This window comes from Adiantum capillus-veneris, chromosome 30 (assembly GCF_014529385.1).
Source record: "Adiantum capillus-veneris isolate H3 chromosome 30, ASM1452938v2, whole genome shotgun sequence".
Lineage (NCBI taxonomy): Eukaryota > Viridiplantae > Streptophyta > Polypodiopsida > Polypodiales > Pteridaceae > Adiantum > Adiantum capillus-veneris.
The window spans coordinates 36,902,344-36,920,934 of NC_140960.1; the positions used below are offsets into that span (position 1 = coordinate 36,902,344).

Here is an 18,591-nt window from a genome sequence, read left to right on the forward strand (position 1 = left end):
TGAAAGCATACTGGTCCTACCAAAGAGCAGATAGACCAAGATGGCGCTTCCAAAGTTCACTGGAATTTTCTTTTTTTGAATTTTTGTGTCCTGACCCCGGACTTATTAGCCACTCCCACCCTTACTTCATATTGGATCGGGCGCGCTCCTGTCTTCATCGCTTACAGGGCATAAGCCATAAAGATCACTTGCAAAGAATGATCAAGGATTTTTTTTCAAGCCGCTGTTTTCTCAGAGGTAGTGCCATGCAGTGATGGATGTTTATAGCTACCAAGCCGCACGCTCAAGGACTTGGCAAGCTTTCAAGAAAATTGTTTGCCCGAAGTTACATGCCTTCAGACATCTCCCTCCGGATTGCAACTTATGGCAATGTGGCAAATTAAAACTTGAAATTTCTCGACATCTCTCAACAGGTGTCTCTTCTTGAGCTGATAACCTTTGAGGTCCAGTGTGATTGCTATGTCTTGAGACTACATCACAGCTACAGGAACACTGTTTGTCTAAGAGCTTATGGACCATGTTGCAGTTGGCTACAACCTTATGGAAGAAACCCTAATCTTGATGCAGGTTTCAGGATGAAAAGCCAATCGTCTTTTCGAGCTCCATTGATGTCAAGATTATTTTTTTAAGTTTAAGTTTTGTTTGAGAACTTGTTTGGTGTTTCTGTTTGGAATTTGTTTGAAATGGATGGTATCTGTTTTGAACATGTCTTGGTGCCAATTTGAATTGTTTGACTCTGCTTTTAATACTGGTTTCAATGATTGGTAATTTACTCCCGGATGGAGTAGTGAGAAATGTCGTTTTGGTATTGTTTGAACCTCGGAATGACGTAGACGGGGATGTCTGGGGAGCATCTGTTGTATGCTTGAAAACCTCAGAACGACGCAGACTGGATGTCCGGGGAGCGTTTCGTTGTATGTTGGAACCTTCAATCGACGCAAGCTGCGGTCTGGGAGGCGTTTGGTTGTAAAAGGTCTCTATATCTCACGGCCCGGACCTTTTTAGATTATGCGGGAGGAGTGGTGATGGACTCGTTGAACAACTCATGGCTCGAACCTAGATGGTTATTTATGGGGGGGGGAGTGTGCATCGGTGGCTTTATGTTTCTATGTCTTGTAACATGCATATGTAAGCATTCGTGTTGCATTGTGATGTGCCAACCAATGAATATTCCTTATTGGATGAAATACTTCTGGGAAATCAATGACCTGGATATCAAGAGCTCCGATCTGGAATGAGACTCCTTATTGGATGAGATACTTTTGGGAAACAGACCACCTAGAATATCAAGAGATCCAATCTGGAATGAGACTCCTTATTGAATGAGATACTTTTGGGAAACCAAAGACGCAGGATATCAAGAGCTCTTATTCCGATGCTTGATGCTCAATCCTTCTTGTGCTCTTTCGAATACTGTGTCATGCCAAGGAAGAGACATGGAATGTGATTCCTTGAATGCAAACATTTCATCTTTTCATGAATAATCCGCTTACATCCGTGCTCATTCATGAGTGGATCGTGTTCATTGTGCAATATGTCATGCCTATGAAAAGGGATCACATAACGACGGTAACTAAAATACAGGAAAGCATCACGAATGAAACACTCGAACAATGCGTACTGACTAATCATTCGATCACATATTACTTCCTGTGGGGGTTCTTTGGACCTCGACTCGAGAGCCAAGATCGGTTCTTCGTGATCGATCGAATCTTCCTGTGGGGGTTCGTTGGACCTCGACTCGAGAGCCAAAATTGGTTCTTCGTGATCTATCGAATCTGCAATGAGGTTAGCTTCACTAGACAAAGTATTAACTAAACCATCATCCTTGTGAAACAATCACATCTTTATCCTGCAAATCATCATGCTCGTGACTAATCACATCTTGATCATGCAAATCATCATGCTCGTGAATAATCACATCTTGATCATGCAAATCATCATGCTTATCCTTATCATGCAAATCATCATGCTTATCATCATCATCCAAATCATGTGTGTCTTGCTTTGGAGAAGACGAGACTGAGAGAGCCTCCTTCTCCTGATTCTTGTCAATCTGCGCCTGCACACTAGAAAAGAGTCGGAACAACTCTTGCGAGTGTTTGGCTCTCTGTTCGATCGCCAAGCGCGCTTGCTCATGCTCACGCTCAAAGGCTAACCGGCTTTCTTCGCGCTCGCGAGCCAATTTTGCTTTTCTTTCTTGGTGCTCGCGATCCATTTTTGCTTTTCTTTCTTGGTGTTCACGATCCCGTTCTGCTTTTCTTGCTTTGCGTTCTAACTTCCTGTCCATCATCATCTAATCGGAAGCCTCCATAGGAGCTAGTGCAATCCTTGGCGTAGATGGGGAAGGGGGAGGGTCAGAAAAACCTCCTTGTGGGGAAAATTCTTCTTCGCCACTTCCATGCTCATCACCTCCATGCGTGTCACGTGCACATCTAACCCTATGTGTACGTGGACGCTACTTCATGACATGGGTTCAGTTCAGTTAACTTAGGAAGTGTTCTGGCACTTTTGTGAGTTTGTTCGTAGACCGTGCATGACTAGGCACTTAGAGTAGATGCATATCCTCTGGTTGCACCCAGCATGACCATCAGATTTTGGTCAGAAGTCATCAGGAGCATTTTTACATTGCATAGATCTATTTTCCCTATTTTAGCCAATTTTCACTTATTATTTTTAAGTGACTTTTGTTGGGAACTGGGTAGGGCAATTTAGCCATGCAAGTATATAAGAAGCCCTAGCGCTAGCATAATCTGGCAAAAGAGGTAGGAGACCGCCATCAAGTGCAACTTCTCAGCAAGAATAGCAAGGAGAACCTAGTGTTTTCATTTGCAAGCAAGATCAGCCGGCGTTTCCATTTGCAAGCATATCAGCCAGCGTTTTGCTTTTGCAGATCCAAAGTGGCGACAGTAGAATCAGCAGAAGACTAGCGTTTTTGCAGCAAGACAGGGATCAGCCCTAGCGTTTTTGATTTGCAGATCAGCCCCGGCGTTTTGTAGATCTACGGCGATAGAACCCAGATTAGCATCAGAGTTTTCAGTTTTCAGCATCAAGTCTCCGCAGTAGAAGTCCCGAACCTCACAGATCTCACCTTCCCGCAGTAGATCCTCGCCGCACGGTCAGATCCACCGAAGTTTGCAGTTTTAGCTTGGAAAACGCAGATTTCAGCATCTGCGTTTTCAGCACGTCGTTGTTGCATCGTTGTCATCGCCATCGTCACCGACATAGAGTCAGAATTCAGCAAATAAAGATTTGCAGATTTCAGCCATTAGCGTCATCGTCCTCATCGTCGTCGACATCGTCGGCAAGTCCAAAGCATTGTAGAGATTTGTGCAATCAGTAGTAGACCGCTCTCGCCATAGAGAGTGGGGCCTTCGGAGGAGGGTTTGACAACATTGTGGTGTCGTATTCTCTTCTCTCTTTATCTCTCAGTCTCAGCACCTTCATTCTTAGTGTCATTCACTTTGTTTGTGATCATTTGCACTCTCTCACTAAAGGAACGGAAGGCTCTCCCTTCCGTAAGTAAAAGGAACCTTGAGCACAGTTCGGAGCACTCATCTTGAGCAAAGTTCAACATTCACTTCCGCTGCACCTAACATTGGTATCAGAGCTTTGGTAGTGTTCTGTATCACTCAAGGAAAGAACCACAATTTTTTTTTTGCTTGTTGCGGTCGCACGTAACTCAAGTCCACTTGGGCATGTCGATTCCTAATCGTGTAAAAGAGTGACAGGAAACCCAAGAAAGAAGGGCTTGTCCAGCCTCCCCTTGTTTCTCTTTTCACTCATTGAGAGCGGACTGTGCACTTAGCGGCCGGCCAATCGACGTGAGGTGGGAAAAAGCAACCTTGGTGTGAGCCGAAGGCCGCCAAGGGGTGTGCCCGCGGGAAAGAGAAGAGCTTGGGTAAGAGAAGATCCTTCTCTAACACAGATTGCAAGCTAAAGAAGAACCTCAAGATTCCAGAACCTCAAGAACCTCAAGAACCTCAAGAACTCAAGAAGCCAAGAACCACAAGAACCCAAGTTCCTCGTGAACTTAAGAACCCAAGACTTCAAGTGTATGGTCATTACCCGAAGCGAAATGGATACTTTGCATGAAGGTGATGAGCATGACAGTGGCGAAGAAGAGTTTTCCCCACCAGGAGGTTTTTTTGACCCTCCCCCTTCCCCATCTACGCCACGGATTGCGCCAAATCCTATGGAGGCTTTGATCAAGACGATGATGGACAAGAGGATACAACAAGAAGCGCAACGCGCCACCTTGGAGCGCGAGCGCGAAGAAAGACAAGTAGAAAGAAAGACAGCAATTGTGTAACAGACTTGGACACTCCAAGTCAAGAATCAACCGCGACAGCACCAAATAACCACTTCAAAACAATTCACAGATCACAATAGATTTGCACTGGCCTGGCGGAGTTCCGTGCCTAGAGATATTGGCCCCAAAGATTGGCGCCCCTTTCGGTATTTCTTTTTGTATTAATCAATCATCAAAGTACAAGAGAGCGGTTAGGGTTTCACTCTCAGACTCTGCGTCCAGTTGCTCTCAGAAGTGAGACCTATTTAAAGGTTACAAGTGATGCCCAAAAGCAGAGCCCCAAAATCTTTTAAAATCAAAAGCAGTAGTCCTCTCTCTCTCTTTAGAGAGTCTTTTCTTTTTTTATATAAAAAAAAGCAAAATTCGCGTCACTCATCATTTTTTTTAGCCTCCATGATTTTCGAAAATTAGGGATTTTGGCAGAAATTAGGGTTTGCAGGAATTTTAGGGTTTCTGGCAGAAATTAGGGTTTTTGCTATCGGCCACGTCATCACTTTGTGACATACCCCCCTCTTGAAAGCATTGTAATCGACCGCGATTACGCCTGCAAAACCGACAAAAGCCATAAACCAGACATCTTAGCAGACATCGACTGTTAGTACCTACGTACTAGGAACACACATCTAGCACATGTACAAAATCGACAGTCACATCACACGACATCACAGGACATCACCAGACATCACATGACATTCAACATTCATTCGGATCTTAGACCATGATTTATCGGCAATGTAGCTAGCAATCACATCTAGGTCCAATCGGGACCTCATCGATGTCCGATTGACTAACCCCTATTGCAACCATGTCTATTCGAGATCAATCATACCAAAATGCTGCAGTCATTTCGACTATCAGTTCCTGCACTCACAAGAAGTCAAGAACAAATCAGTATCATTATCAGGAATTCCATTTCATAAAGTCATCCAGCAGAATACTGTCAGCTCTCAGTATCCCTGAAGCTCAAAGAGACATCAGTGACTTTAGTATCAAAATCGAGGCATCTGTTGACAAAGGAGCGGAGTAACTCCCCTCTTGTGCATCCCACTGCACCAGATCTTCGGCCAAGCTGAGTTTTTGGGTTCCGTTTGGAGTAGACTATGCTAAACCAAAACATCGAGGTGAAGTTTCACAATCGGAGGAGTATCTGCAAGGTCCTCCTCCTCCATCCACTTCGCATCAAATGCAGGAAAGTTCTTGAACTAAACCAAGAACCGCCTTCGGACTTTACCTTTCTTCGTATCGTTATGTGCCAAAATGTGTTCAGGAACAAGGATCTCCTCGTTTTCTTCCACTTCGGGTTGCTCATCAGGCTCCCCATCATCAAGCACATCACCCTTAACAGGGTTCAAGAGACTCACATGCAATGCATTATGAATCCTCCAAGTATCTGGCAGGTTCAATCGGAAGGAGACATCATTTATCTTTTCAGTGATCTGGAAAGGTCCGTAGTATCGCATACTAAGCTTTGGAAAAAGCCTCTCCTTTCCCTTTTTCTTTCGTAGGCGTGACTTCTCAAAAGTAAGAGCACCCAATCATCCTCCTTCAATTTCAAGTCGCGACGATGGCGATCCGCTGCCTTTTTCTGTCGTTCTTGAGACTCCTGCAAAGTCTCGCGAACCTTGGCAAAAGCCGTATCTAATCTTTCGTGCTCAGGAAGGATGGAACCTTCGCAGCACTTTCAACAATCTCACATGGCGTCTTCCCCGTCGAAGAGTGTATCGTGTTATTGTAGGCAAATTCCACCAAAGGTAAGTTCTTTTCCCATTGAGTCTTCTGATCCGAGATACAAGACTTCAATAAATCTAAAATCACTGAATTGGCAATCTCAAATTGCCCGTCAGTCTGCAAGTGGAACGATGACGAGAACTGCAACTGCATACCAATGTTTTCCCAAATTGCCTTCCAAAACAAACTCATAAATCTGGGGTCTCTGTCGGAGACAATCATCTCAGACGTGCCATGTATCGGAAAATCATCGTGATCATTGTGTGTTCTCGAGAGATCAAAAATGAAATCCATTTCAATACTTTTCCAGGGGCGGGTGGTATGGGTAAAGGCGTTAACAATCCCTGGTGCCTTATGCTTGTCAAAATTGACCTTCTGGCATATTGCGCACAAACTCTTCCACATCCTTTTTGAGTCTCAGCCCAAAGAAGTATTTCTCTACCCCCTTCATGGTGGTAGCAATGCCGCGGTGACCCGTAAAAGGTGGACAGTGGCACTTCAAAACAATTCACAGATCACAATAGATTTGCACTTGCCCGGCGGAGTTCCGTGCCTAGAGATATTGGCCCCAAAGACTGGCGCCCCTTTCGGTATTTCTTTTTGTATTAATCAATCATCAAAGTACAAGAGAGCGGTTAGGGTTTCACTCTCAGACTCTGCGTCCAGATGCTCTCAGAAGTGAGACCCTCACCACTTATTTAAAGGTTACAAGGGATGCCCAAAAGCAGAGCCCCAAAAGCTTTTAAAATCAAAAGTAGTAGTCCTCTCTCTCTCTATAGAGAGTCTTTTCTTTTTTTATATAAAAAAAAGCAAAATTCGCGTCGCTCATCTTTAAATAAAATAAAATATTTTTTTAGCCTCCGCGATTTCCGGAGATTAGGGTTTTTGGCAGAAATTAGGGTTTGCAGGAATTTTAGGGTTTCTGGCAGAAATTAGGGTTTCTCTTGTCCGCCACGTCATCACTTTGTGACAAATTGATTGTAAGTACCAAGAAAGAATGGCGGCCATGGCTCGTGAGCGCGAAGAAAGAAGAGCTGAATTGGATCGCGAGCGCGAGCAAGTGCGCTTGGCAGCCGAAGACAGAAGGGTAGCCTTTGAGCGTGAGCGCGAGCACGCACGCTTGGCGGCGGAACAGAGAGCCCAACACATGCAAGAGTTGTTCCGACTCTTTTCTAGTGTGCAGACGTAGTTTGACAAGAATCAAGAGAAGGAGGCTCTCTCAGTCTTTTCTTCTCCGAAGCACGACACACATGAATTGCATGATAATGATAAGCATGATGATTTGCATGATCACGATGTGATTATTCACGAGCATGATGATTTGCATGATCAAGATGTGATTATTCACGAGCATGATAATTTGCAGGATAAAGATGTGATTGTTCACAAGGATGATGGTTTAGTTGATACTTTTTCTAGTGAAGCTAACCTTATTGTAGATTCGATCAATCACGAAGAACTGATCTTGGCTCTCGAGTCGAGGTCCAAAGAACCCCCACAGGAAGTATTATGTGTTCGAATGATTAGTGAGTACGCATTGTTCGAGTGTTTCATTCGTGATGCTTTTCTGTATTTTAGTCACCGTTTTTATGTGATCCCTTTTCACAGGCATGACATTGTACGTTGAACACGAATGTATGCGGACGACTCATGACAAGAAGAAATGTTTGTATCCAAGGAATTCACATTTCATGTCTCTTTCTTGGCATGACACAGTATCAGAAAGATCACAAGAAGGATTGAGCATCAAGCATCGGCATTTCTATTGTGATTTGACATAGTTGATTGATTTAGATCAGAAAGTCAAGATTCGACCCCATTGTTTGCATGTGTTTGATGAACGGTTTGGCACTCCGTCACTTTGTTCATCTGCATTGCATGTACATTTTTTTCGCAGGAATAGTATTTTCCCAGTCACTTTACATGGAATGGGTATGTTCATGCTTTTGTGTTGGAAGTGGTTTCATGAATTTTCATCCTTGGAGATTCTTGAAGAAGGTAGACGCATGACTATAGACGAAGTTGAAGCATTGAAGGAGCCACAGATGACTTTGTGTCGCTTTCGGCGCAGCCCAAAGAAGCAAGCGTTGGAGACCTTTATGAAGTTCAAGTATCGCATGACCCACGCATCAGAGTGGGTCGGCGAAGAGTCCTTTCCAAGATTCTAGATATTGTTGTCGATCTCCCTCGACGCCATACAGTTCGGACCAGTACCTCACTTTGAAAAGGAGGGGATGTCACGTGCACGTCTAACCCTATGTGTACGTGGACAAGCTACTTCATGACATGGGTTCAGTTCAATTAGCTTAGGAAGTGTTCTGGCACTTTTGTGAGTCTATTCGCAGACCGTCCATGACTAGGCACTTAGAGTAGATGCATATCCTTTGGTTGCACACAGCATGACCATCTTGTGATTAGTGGCTGGAGATTCTTCTGTGGTAAACTCTAGCTTGCAGACACAGAGAGAGCCTGACGAGAGGAGAGGCTAGCCAGTCTCAGAGACAGATCACAGACTTCTTTTAGAGCTGCCACTGGACACCCATAGGAGTTACTACCACAGTAGAGCTTGTCGCTTTACACCAGAGGCATACTGATTGACCGAGCGACTGAGCTGGGGAGATCCAGACGCCCACGACGGCGGAGGACTACACAGCATCGACAGAGGTTGCATCAGAGGATTCGGGTCACTTTGGCACGACGCTCGGTCAGACTACTGACCATGGAGGAGATTGATGAGATCCGCAAGCGACCGATGCTGGATCTCTTGTGATCTAGCTATCCCAGCTAGCTGTTAGCTGCTTAGTCCACACCTAGCAGTTTAGGATTCCATAGTATTTTATTTTGTCATTTTGTCATTCTGTCATTTTGTCATCTTGTTACTCTGACTTTGTATCAGATCCACCACATTGTAACTTTCTGGTCTCATAGGTCACTTTGGCCTTTTGAAGACGTTAATATAACATTTCATTTTCTCTCTCTCTCTCTCTCTCTCTCTCTCTCTGTGTGTGTGTGTGTGTGTGTGTGTGTGTGTGTGTGTGTGCGCGTCGGTGTATTTCCGTATTGGTATTGCTGTCACAAACATGATGTCTAGAAGCAATTTTTCGGTTTCTGTAACCCAAATCTCAAGTCTATATGTAGCCTGGCCATCTGGTGAATAAGAAAAAAATATTCTAGTCATAACTAAGCCATCTTTTGTAGATTATGCTTTATCCATAGGTTTTGACAAGCTCCTTACGAATAGAATTGTTCCCAGTTTCATGATGTGGCTCTTATTATCGTTACAGAGGACAGATGGGAAAGGGCTATGTCGAGGTCTCCAAGGCGCATGCTGGAGACATGCAGGTATCAAAGTTGTGTGTGTGAGACTTTGTTTTGCAAATTTTCTATAGATGGTGTTTATCTGGTTTGCTAGGGTGCATTGCGCATGGTTGGACGTGGAAGTGCCAACCGTCCAGCATTTGGAAATTTCATCAACACTGGTATACCTGGAATGGCTGGACATTCGGACATGAAGTACACAGGCGTTGTACGCATGAAGGGCCTGCCTTGGAGGTAGGAGTGATGACATGGGACGTAGTTCTGGTATGTAGATGCCTTAATTTTGGTGCATTTATCATTAAATGCTTACTATGCTATCATGGGGCAGCTGCACGTCGACAGATATTGTGGCCTTTTTCAAGGGGTTGCAGATTATACCTGATGGAATATTCCACTGCACTCATCCAGATGGCCGACCAGCTGGTGAGGTATGATTGGTGGTAGGTTACCACTCATCGCTTAAGAATTAATCTCCAAAAGAGCTGGAAACTTGTGAGCTCTTGGACTTCTTGGACAATATAAGAGAAATTCAAAGCACCTATTCATTTATGTTCTAGGCATTTGTGGAGTTTGTAGATGAGGAGACGGCTTCTCGGGCCATGCGCATGAATCATGAGCAACTAAAAAACGTGAGAAATAAAGATTTTTGGGCATTTAATGACAATGTTAACCCTATGCATGCTTTAATTGACTGAACTTTCGTGAATAGCAGCGATTTGTAGATCTCTTTCCCAGCACAAAGGGAGAAATGATGACAGCTATTCAGAAACGCATGTACCGCTTGTTTGCAGGTTTGGAGGATTTCTCACACCATACCTCTTTAGGACAGGTGACTGAATTCTCATGTTTGCTTCTCCAATTGTCTTCTCTTCAATTTTCTTTGACTCGGGTTTAGCTTGCAGGGGCAAGAGCATGTAGAGCCATTAGGGCTTCAAGGTTTAGCAGGAATGAATCTTGCGGCCATACAAGGAGCTGGCTTGGGCATTACTGGATTGCACAACCTAGGAGACCTCTCTCAAAGCACGTGTGTAAAAATGAAGAATCTTCCATACAGTGCCATGCCTCGTGATGTTGCAAGGTTCTTCGATGGCTACAGGTTTGCTCCAAATGGTGTCCATATGGTGACAGGCGTAACGGGCCGCGCCACCGGGGAAGCTTTTGTCGAATTTGCATCTATGGAGGAAGCGAATAGGGCCATGGAGAAGAACAGATGCAGCATGGGTCCTCGCTTTATTGAATTACTCAAAGCCACAAAATGGTGTGTGGTTTGGGGTTTTCATGTTTGTGCTAATTATACTAGGGTTTTTAAGAGTTCTACGAATCATTTATGGTTTATATCTTCTAATATGAGTGCTGCTCTGCTTTTTAATTGAACATCGGACATCAGACGGAATTTTTAAATTCGATGGCATTTCTTTACTTGATGATGCGATCGCCAATGGCTGTGTTCTGTGCTTTGAACAAGAAAGCATCTTTTGTTATTGTTTGTAGGCATTTTCTTCATTAACATGATGATTTTGTGTGTCAACAGTGAGCTGTTGATAGCATTGGGTGAACTACCGGGTTTTGATTCGAGTGAGATGGTGGATCCTAGTCTTCAGCTGCTTTTGCTACAACAACAGGTTGGATGCCATTAACACATGCGTGTGCACCCGCATGCATTTACGCGCGTACACGCGGACGCACACCCACTCACAGGGTACATGCATATACAGAATGGCAGACAGTTCTCCTTCCCAGGTGGAAGCACAAGGGTAACATAGAGGCTAGTGTTAAGAGTGGAAGCACAAGAGTAACTAGAGGCTTGTGGAGGTTAAAACCCCCCTGCAGTGGAAACCACCTCCTTAGAGATTAGCCTCTTTAGGTGGCTTTCAATTATTGTTGGTTGAGGGCTTTTAGAGCAAGGTTTGGAAAGAGTGTGTTAATATTGTTTCAGGCTGCTACTGGAGCTTTTGGCAAGAGTGATGCGGGTAGAAGCGAAAGGGGACGCACAGAATCAGGGAAAGCAGTGGCAGTATCTGGTGGTGGTGGTGGGGCAAGCTCAAACTCAGCTCCACCAGGGTTCTCAGGCCCTTCAGCCATGAGCCATCAACAACGATTGTCGGCAAAGGTTTATCGAGCCCCGCGTCGTAGCGCTGATTTGCTTACATCTTGAAAGCATCCATCAATTTTTTCTCCCTCACTCTTCTGGTCTTTTTTGCAGTCGTGAATTGTTTGTTTCAAGCTGAGGCGTGATACCCTGAATGGGTTTACACTGAAAGCCTGCCGGCAGGTATGGACCACAATTGTGTGTGTATAGTGGGTGTTTTGAGAATCCTGGAAAGTGTTGTTCTATCCCAGGTGGTCCGAAGATCTCAAGCTCCTTTCGTCATTTGGTCAGATCCTTACTCCTGTTGAAATGGTTCCCTTTGAGATGAAGTGCATTCTTGATTATATTTCTGGCTATGTAATTCGGGACTTCACAAACACGGCATTTTCACATTGAGGCGGCTCTCTCTACAACTTTTGTAAGGTAATTTTCATGCCACAGATGTTTGATGAGAGAACCCTGACGTGCAATGGGGTTAGTGAATGGGCTCCTCGTGGGTGGAGACATGTCCCTCCCTTCATTTTGTTGCAAACACGGACTTGCAGTGTTTATTGCTCATGGTTTAAATGGATGCACCAATGAGACCCACACATTGATCGTTTCCAGAAACTTTTGCTTGATTGTACTTGTGTGACAATCAATACATTAGAAGAAACTGTTTGTTAGAAAAAGGCATCACAATAAATGCCGAAACAACAAAATCAAGGAAAATTTATTTATATATCGCACGTGTATGCGTTCATGCGCATGCATGCATGGGGCTTTTGACTTTGAACTAGGTTAAGGGAGCTTGATTGGCATCAAAGTACTCCACTCTCTTGAGCTGAAGGCAGATCAAGCTCATATGGCTTCTCTCTCTCTCTCTCTCTCTCTCTCTCTCTCTCTCTCTCTCTCTCTCTCACACACACACACACACACACACACACACGCACCCACGCACCACGTGCGCGCACACACGCACACGCACACGCACACACGCGCGCACACACACACACATTGTTAGGTGCAGCGGAATGAATGTTTGCGCTTTGCTCAAGATGAGTGCTCCGAACTGTGCTCAAGGTTCCTTTTGTTCTTATGGAAGGTAGAGCCTTCCGGTCTTACTGAGAGAATGCTATGATCACAAACGAAGTGAATGGCCACCGTGCGTGCCAGTGTAAGCGACTGAGAGATAGAGAGAGAAGAGAGATACGACACGAGAGACGTAAAACCCTCCTCCGAAGGCCCCACTCTCGTCGGCGAGAGTGGTCTACTTATGATTGCACAATCTGGTACAAATGGAATGTATGAGACTGATGCAAGTCTAGGCTATGTTGACGACAACGACGGGGATGACGACACCGACACTAGGGCTGAAATCTGCAATCTTTCTACTGCTGTCCAAAAACGCTATGGGCTGAAATCTGCGACTGAGTCTAAAAACACTGATTTGGGGGTTGTTTCTGTGGGTCTTTGATGCTGAAAATCTGCAGGTTTAGGGCTGAAAATTGAGGTTCTTCAAGGCTGAAAATTGAGGTCTTTCTAGCGCTGAATCTGCTACACTTTAGGGCTGGTTCTTGCGGTTCGTCTACTGCTGCAAATCGCTGCTTAGGCTGGATCTGCAAGGCTGAAATGGGACAAAAAACGCTAGGCTTCTGTGTTCCAAAAACGCTAGGAAGATTGAAACATACGAGGAGATGGGATCTCCTGGCCACACGGACCGCCTACGGATGCGCGTCGGACGAACCACCCGACCATAGCCACCATTCGGCAGCTCCCTTGTGCTGGGGCCAGCGTCCGAGGACGTAGGCGTGCACGTGTAAGACCGGGCATCCCATACCACCCGGCCTCACCTCCTCGAGGTGACCTCACGCACTCCTAGCCTCGCGGGCTAACCATTGGCACTCTGCCACTCGGGGTCGAAAACTGCAAATGGGGCCTTGGCCTCCCTTTTATAATAATGGCCGGCCACACTGGTCGGGTTCACACTACGTCCGCCCGGACACTGGACGCCCATCCCGACGACATCTGGGCTAGATCTCCTCTCCTGTGAGCGGGACATAACTTAAGAACCATTGATGTCCTCATCAATGAAGTGGGGATACTGAGCCTTCAAAGCTCTAACAGGTTCCCAAGTAGCAAACCTTTCAGATTGACCCTTCCATTTAATTAAGTACTCGTCATAAGCCTTTTGGCGCGAATGACGGGTACGATGATTCAAAACTGCTTCTGGTTCTCGAGGAATATACTCAGTTTGCATATCTTGCCATACATTTTCCTCGATAGGCACCACAACGTCGGCTTCGCCCAATTTCTCTTTAAGGCGGTTGACATGAATCACTGGATGTACACTAACATCCGAAGGAAGAGCCAGCTTGTAGGCAACTTGGCCAATTTTCTTTGTGATCAAGAACAAACCACAATATCGAGCTGAAAGCTTATAATGCTTTCCTGTTCGCATAGTCTTGGAATCCTTGGGTATCTTCAAATAGACCCATTGTCCCACATCTAGAGTCCTTGGAGATCTCTTTTGATTAGCATAAGTAGCGACTCGATCACGAGCCGTTCTTATACTATCCTTAGCCAATTCGAGCATCTCCTGCATGTCATACAAGAAATCACGAGCTTGGCGTTCCTTGACTTTCTCCAAGCCAATAGCAATCGGGGATTTAGGCTCAAATCCATATATCAGCATGAACGGGCTAAATCCAGTAGCAGAATGCTTGCTACTATTATAGGCAAACTCTAATTGTGGAAGATATCTTTCCCAATCAGATTGCCTGTGAGAGACATAGGCTCTCAACATGTCTTCTAATGTCTGATTCATCCTCTCAGTTTGTCCGTCGGACTCAGGATGGTCAGAAGACGACATACTCAACTTCGTCTGAAGATGAGCAAATACATCTCGCCAAAATCGGCCAGTGAACTTAGTATCTCGATCACTGACGGTATCCTCCGGGAGACCATACAACTTATAAAGCTGATCGACAAATAAAACCGCCAACTCATGGCTTTTTACAATCGACTCCGTTGGTATAAACTTCGCCATTTTTGTGAGTCTATCGACCACAACCCAAATAGCGTCATTGCCTCGACTAGTATTAGGCAAACCAACGATAAAGTCCATGGAAATACTCTGCCACTTGGCATTTGGGATTTCCAATGGATGTAACAGGCCAACTTTCCTAAGGCGCTCTGCCTTATTGACCTGACATTGAGCGCATCTCTTCACATAGCTCTCTATTCAAGAGCGCATTCTTGGCCAATAGAAATATCGCTTGACCAAAGCCAAAGTTCTTTGGATGCTTGGGTGCCCAGCGCTAGGAACATCGTGGCATTCGCACAAAATCCTTTGTCGAATCTCATCGATTTCCGGCACGCAGACTTTACCATTTCTGAACAATAGTCCACCTCTAATGGAATATTGTCGCTGTCTCGTCTCTCCAGCACGACTCACTTGGGTCTCCGGATCAACCAAGCCTGTATGCGAGTCATGCCCTGCCTCGACCTCGTTCCATATCTTGCCAAAATGGCCATCGGAACGACATAGCCCTCGGAGAGAGAGATAGAAATCGGTCGAGTTTTGAGCCATAGACAAGGCATTGACCTCAGGAATCCTGCTGAGCGCATCGGCAGCTTGATTGCTGGATCCTTTTCTATAACGGATCTCAAAGTCAAACTCTTGCATAAGCTCAACCCATCTAGCCTTCCGGCCTCTGAGATCACCTTGATCACAGATATAGCGCAAGGAATGATGATCTGTCCATGCAACAAATGTAGAGCCATACAAGTAGTGCCGCCATTTCCTTAGGGCGTTGACTACAACATAAAGCTCTTTTTCATACGTTGGATAACGCATCTCGGCGCCAGAAAGCTTCTTACTTTCAAACGCAACAGGACGTCCTTCTTGGTATAACGCCGCACTAATAGCATAATCACTAGCATCCGTTTCAACCACAAACGGTTTGCTAGGATCCACAATGTGCAATATTGGCGCAATAGTCACCAGGTGCTTTAGTGTCCGAAAGCTCTCGTCGAGACGCTCATTCCAGACAACAGGGGGATTACCTTTACGATGAGGACCCGAAGTTTTCGGCCCTTTCACCCCTCCTTTCAAAAGTTGCGTAAGCGGAGCAGGAACTTTAGAGTAATCCTTGATAAATTTGCGAAAGAATCCAATAAAGCCTAAAAAGGATTTTGCTTGGCGTACATTCTTCAGAATGGGCCAATTTCGCACTTTATCCAACTTTTTAGGGTCGACGCGAATTCCATCGCGAGTAATAATGTGACCCAAATACAGAAGCTCTTTCTTAAAGAATTCACACTTCGAAGCCTTAGCGTAAAGCTTCTTAGTTCTCAGTACTTCGAAAACAGTGTGTATATGCACTAGGTGCTCAGACAAACTTCGGCTGTAGATCAAGATATCATCGAGAAATACAACAATGAAGTTGCCTAGAAATGGTCTCAGCAGATCGTTCATCATCTGCTGGAACGTAGCTGGAGCATTGGTCAAACGAAAAGGCAAGACAAAAACTCGTAGTGACCATAATGCGTATGGAAGCCTGTCTTAGGAACGTCTTCGAGTTTGATCCGTATCTGATGATAGCCTGATCGCAGGTCTATCTTCGTAAAATACAACGCTCCATGGAGCCGATCTATCAGATCGTCCATGCGCGGGAGCGGATACTTGTTCTTGACAGTGAGTTTATTTAACCCCTTGTAATCCACACAAAAGCGCATAGTGTTATCCTTCTTTCGAGAAAGTAGCACTGGCGCTCCCCACGGGGATTTGCTAGGCCGAACAAAACCCCTGTCAAGATAATCCTTCAGCTGTCGTTGAATCTCGTCGTCCTCGGTTTTACTAAACCGATAGGGTTGCTTTGAGAAGGGCTGACTACTAGCCACCAACTCAATGCCATGATCTACTCCTCTCGAAGGCGGCAAGCTAGGAGGTAGATCATCAGGAAAAACATCCTTGAAATCAGTTTTGATTTCTCGGATAAGGTTGGATTCGTCGGAATCCCCAAGTTTAACAGAAGAACATGAAATATTCTTACGAAATTCAGTGACAGAAGTACCAAGCACTAATGAATCAAACCAAGCAGATGGTATACATTGATAAAAGTCAACTTTATTTCTTTATACATTTCCAAAGCAGTAACAACTGGTATTGCAAAACCATTATTTACAGACTTCTGATTACAAAGCGACACAGATACTTGAGGCATGTTCTGTTTAACAAAAACAAGAGAGTGATGTACATAGTCTATATACAATGAGTCTTGTTTATCATAAAACCATGGAATTCCTAAAATAACATCTGCTCTGTCCAGGCGCATGATGTGGAAATCCAGGTTCTCTTTGTAATCAGCCAGCTCGAGCGACAAGTCTGGAACCATCCGATTCCATACATCCGTATCCACGCCACGAACCATCTTCACGCGATACTCATGGTCACTGTCCTGCGTCCGCAGGTTCAGTTTCTGCACCAATTTTGTATCCACAAAATTGTGTGAGCTTCCATTATCAAGGAGTACGGTCACTTTGTGACTATCGATCTTCTCGGGGAAACGGAGAAGATAGTGCTTACCAAACACTTTGGTGCTAAAAGTACAATTAGTGCATGAACTGTGCGCTAAATGATGGATTTCAACTTGAACAACATCAAAGTTACTTGAGATCTCGTGAATCTGAACCGAAGGATGGCCTTGCGGTCTCTGCGTCTTTTTCTTCTTGGGGCAATCCTTGATTTGGTGACCTGTCTGGCCACATCCGAAGCAAGCCCCCTTCTTCACTGCATCAGCAACTGAAGCATTTCTGGCCTTCTTCTTTTTCTGAGAAGATCTCGGCGATGATTTGGACTTATGCTGGAATCGGGGTCGCTTCCTCGAAGCACCCTCACCGGATTGATGGTCTGCAGTTCTTTTCTTCTCATAATTCGCTCCATTTATCAAATGGAACGTTCTGGCCTTGGCCACTTCATCCTCGACGTCAGTCAGGGCTTTATCCTTTATTAAGGCCCAACGGTAGTCCTCATGCAATTCCAACAGATATATGTGCACCGCGTGCATAGAGTCCACCTTGCAGAAGGTGAGCGTCTCTTTGAAAGCTGTCGTATATTTATCAAAAGACAGAGTTTTCATCGAAAGACTCTGTAGTTTGGCGTAAGCTTTCAAAGGGTCCATTTTGGCTAAATCCCTCTTGAATTTCACACAAAAGTCAGCCCACGTCATAGGCTTCTCTGTCATGTCACGCCACCAGGTAAGCGCCTTGTTGCGCAGATAGAGAGGAATCGTCTGAATCCTCCGTTCATCATGCTCCCCATGAGATCAAAGTATGTGGTCCACTGGTGCATCCAGTTATTTATGGCCAATTCCGTACACTCCTTCTCTTCACCTGAGAAATTTGTAGTTTTGTACGGAATTGTTGCAGTCGGACCACCCCGTGAACGCCCAAAAGCAACAATCTGCGTTCGCAAATGCTGGAGATGGGTTTCGCCCTCGGAAATACGTGCAGTCGTCGACTGAGCCATATTTTCGAGAGTAGAAAGTCGGGAACTGAGCCCCTGTACGACCCCTTCAAGAGAGGCCAGGCGAAGATTCGTCTGAGCATTCGCGTTTTCCAGAGCGGTAACATGCTGGTCGAAGCTTTGGAAAGTGCTTGTAATCCATGTGTAGAGAGCATGTGTGAATGGAATTTGAATGTTACCTGGTGCGTCGTCACGCTGCACATTTGAGCTGGAGGAATCCATGGCGAAGTGCGTGAAAAACTGGAAAATTCACACGAAATTGAGCCTTTTCTGCACTTTTCGATCGCGAAAAGTCGAAGGTTGAAGAGCTCTACGCGTCGGCGTGAGCGTCGGAACCTGAGCAGGTGATGGCGGGAGCGCGAGCAGATGAGAGAGGGTAGACTCGAGAGAGGAGCAGAAGAGGGAAAATGAAATTCTCTGTAACTTACAAAGCTTTGTAAGTGAGTTTTTAAGAAATGACAGGTTTCATACCTTTAAAAAAAAAACTAAAGTGTCCTGGGCACCCTTAAAAAAAAGGGTCAATTTATTAAACAAAAGATGGCGTTAAAACTTAACTCAAGGCAAAAAATCTGTCAGCGTAAACAAAAATCAGCGAAGGCCTCAGGAAGTGCCAACGCGTGGAGAGAGAGGGTGGGC

The 18,591-nt window shown here is 45.1% G+C and overlaps 1 protein-coding gene across 6 annotated transcripts in view; it reads left to right on the plus strand.

The window, feature by feature from the left end:
* Positions 1 to 18,591, plus strand: part of LOC147417809 (uncharacterized) — a 40,292-nt gene that overhangs the window by 2,927 nt on the left and 18,774 nt on the right. For 2 of the 6 annotated variants that reach the window (XR_015187358.1, XR_015187357.1), the window contains exons 4-12: positions 9,325 to 9,382; positions 9,453 to 9,592; positions 9,687 to 9,786; positions 9,916 to 9,987; positions 10,068 to 10,187; positions 10,261 to 10,616; positions 10,890 to 10,980; positions 11,295 to 11,468; positions 11,562 to 11,870. Coding sequence is in view for 3 of the 6 variants with exons in the window: in XM_086507569.1 (XP_086363695.1) it covers positions 9,325 to 9,382; positions 9,453 to 9,592; positions 9,687 to 9,786; positions 9,916 to 9,987; positions 10,068 to 10,187; positions 10,261 to 10,616; positions 10,890 to 10,980; positions 11,295 to 11,468; positions 11,562 to 11,567 (1,117 nt within the window). In the remaining 3 variants the exon portion in view is untranslated. Of the gene's footprint in view, positions 1 to 9,324; positions 9,383 to 9,452; positions 9,593 to 9,686; positions 9,787 to 9,915; positions 9,988 to 10,067; positions 10,188 to 10,260; positions 10,617 to 10,889; positions 10,981 to 11,294; positions 11,469 to 11,561; positions 12,049 to 18,591 lie in introns of those variants that run through there. The other 4 variants (XM_086507569.1, XM_086507571.1, XR_015187359.1 and 1 more) reach the window with 3 other exon arrangements.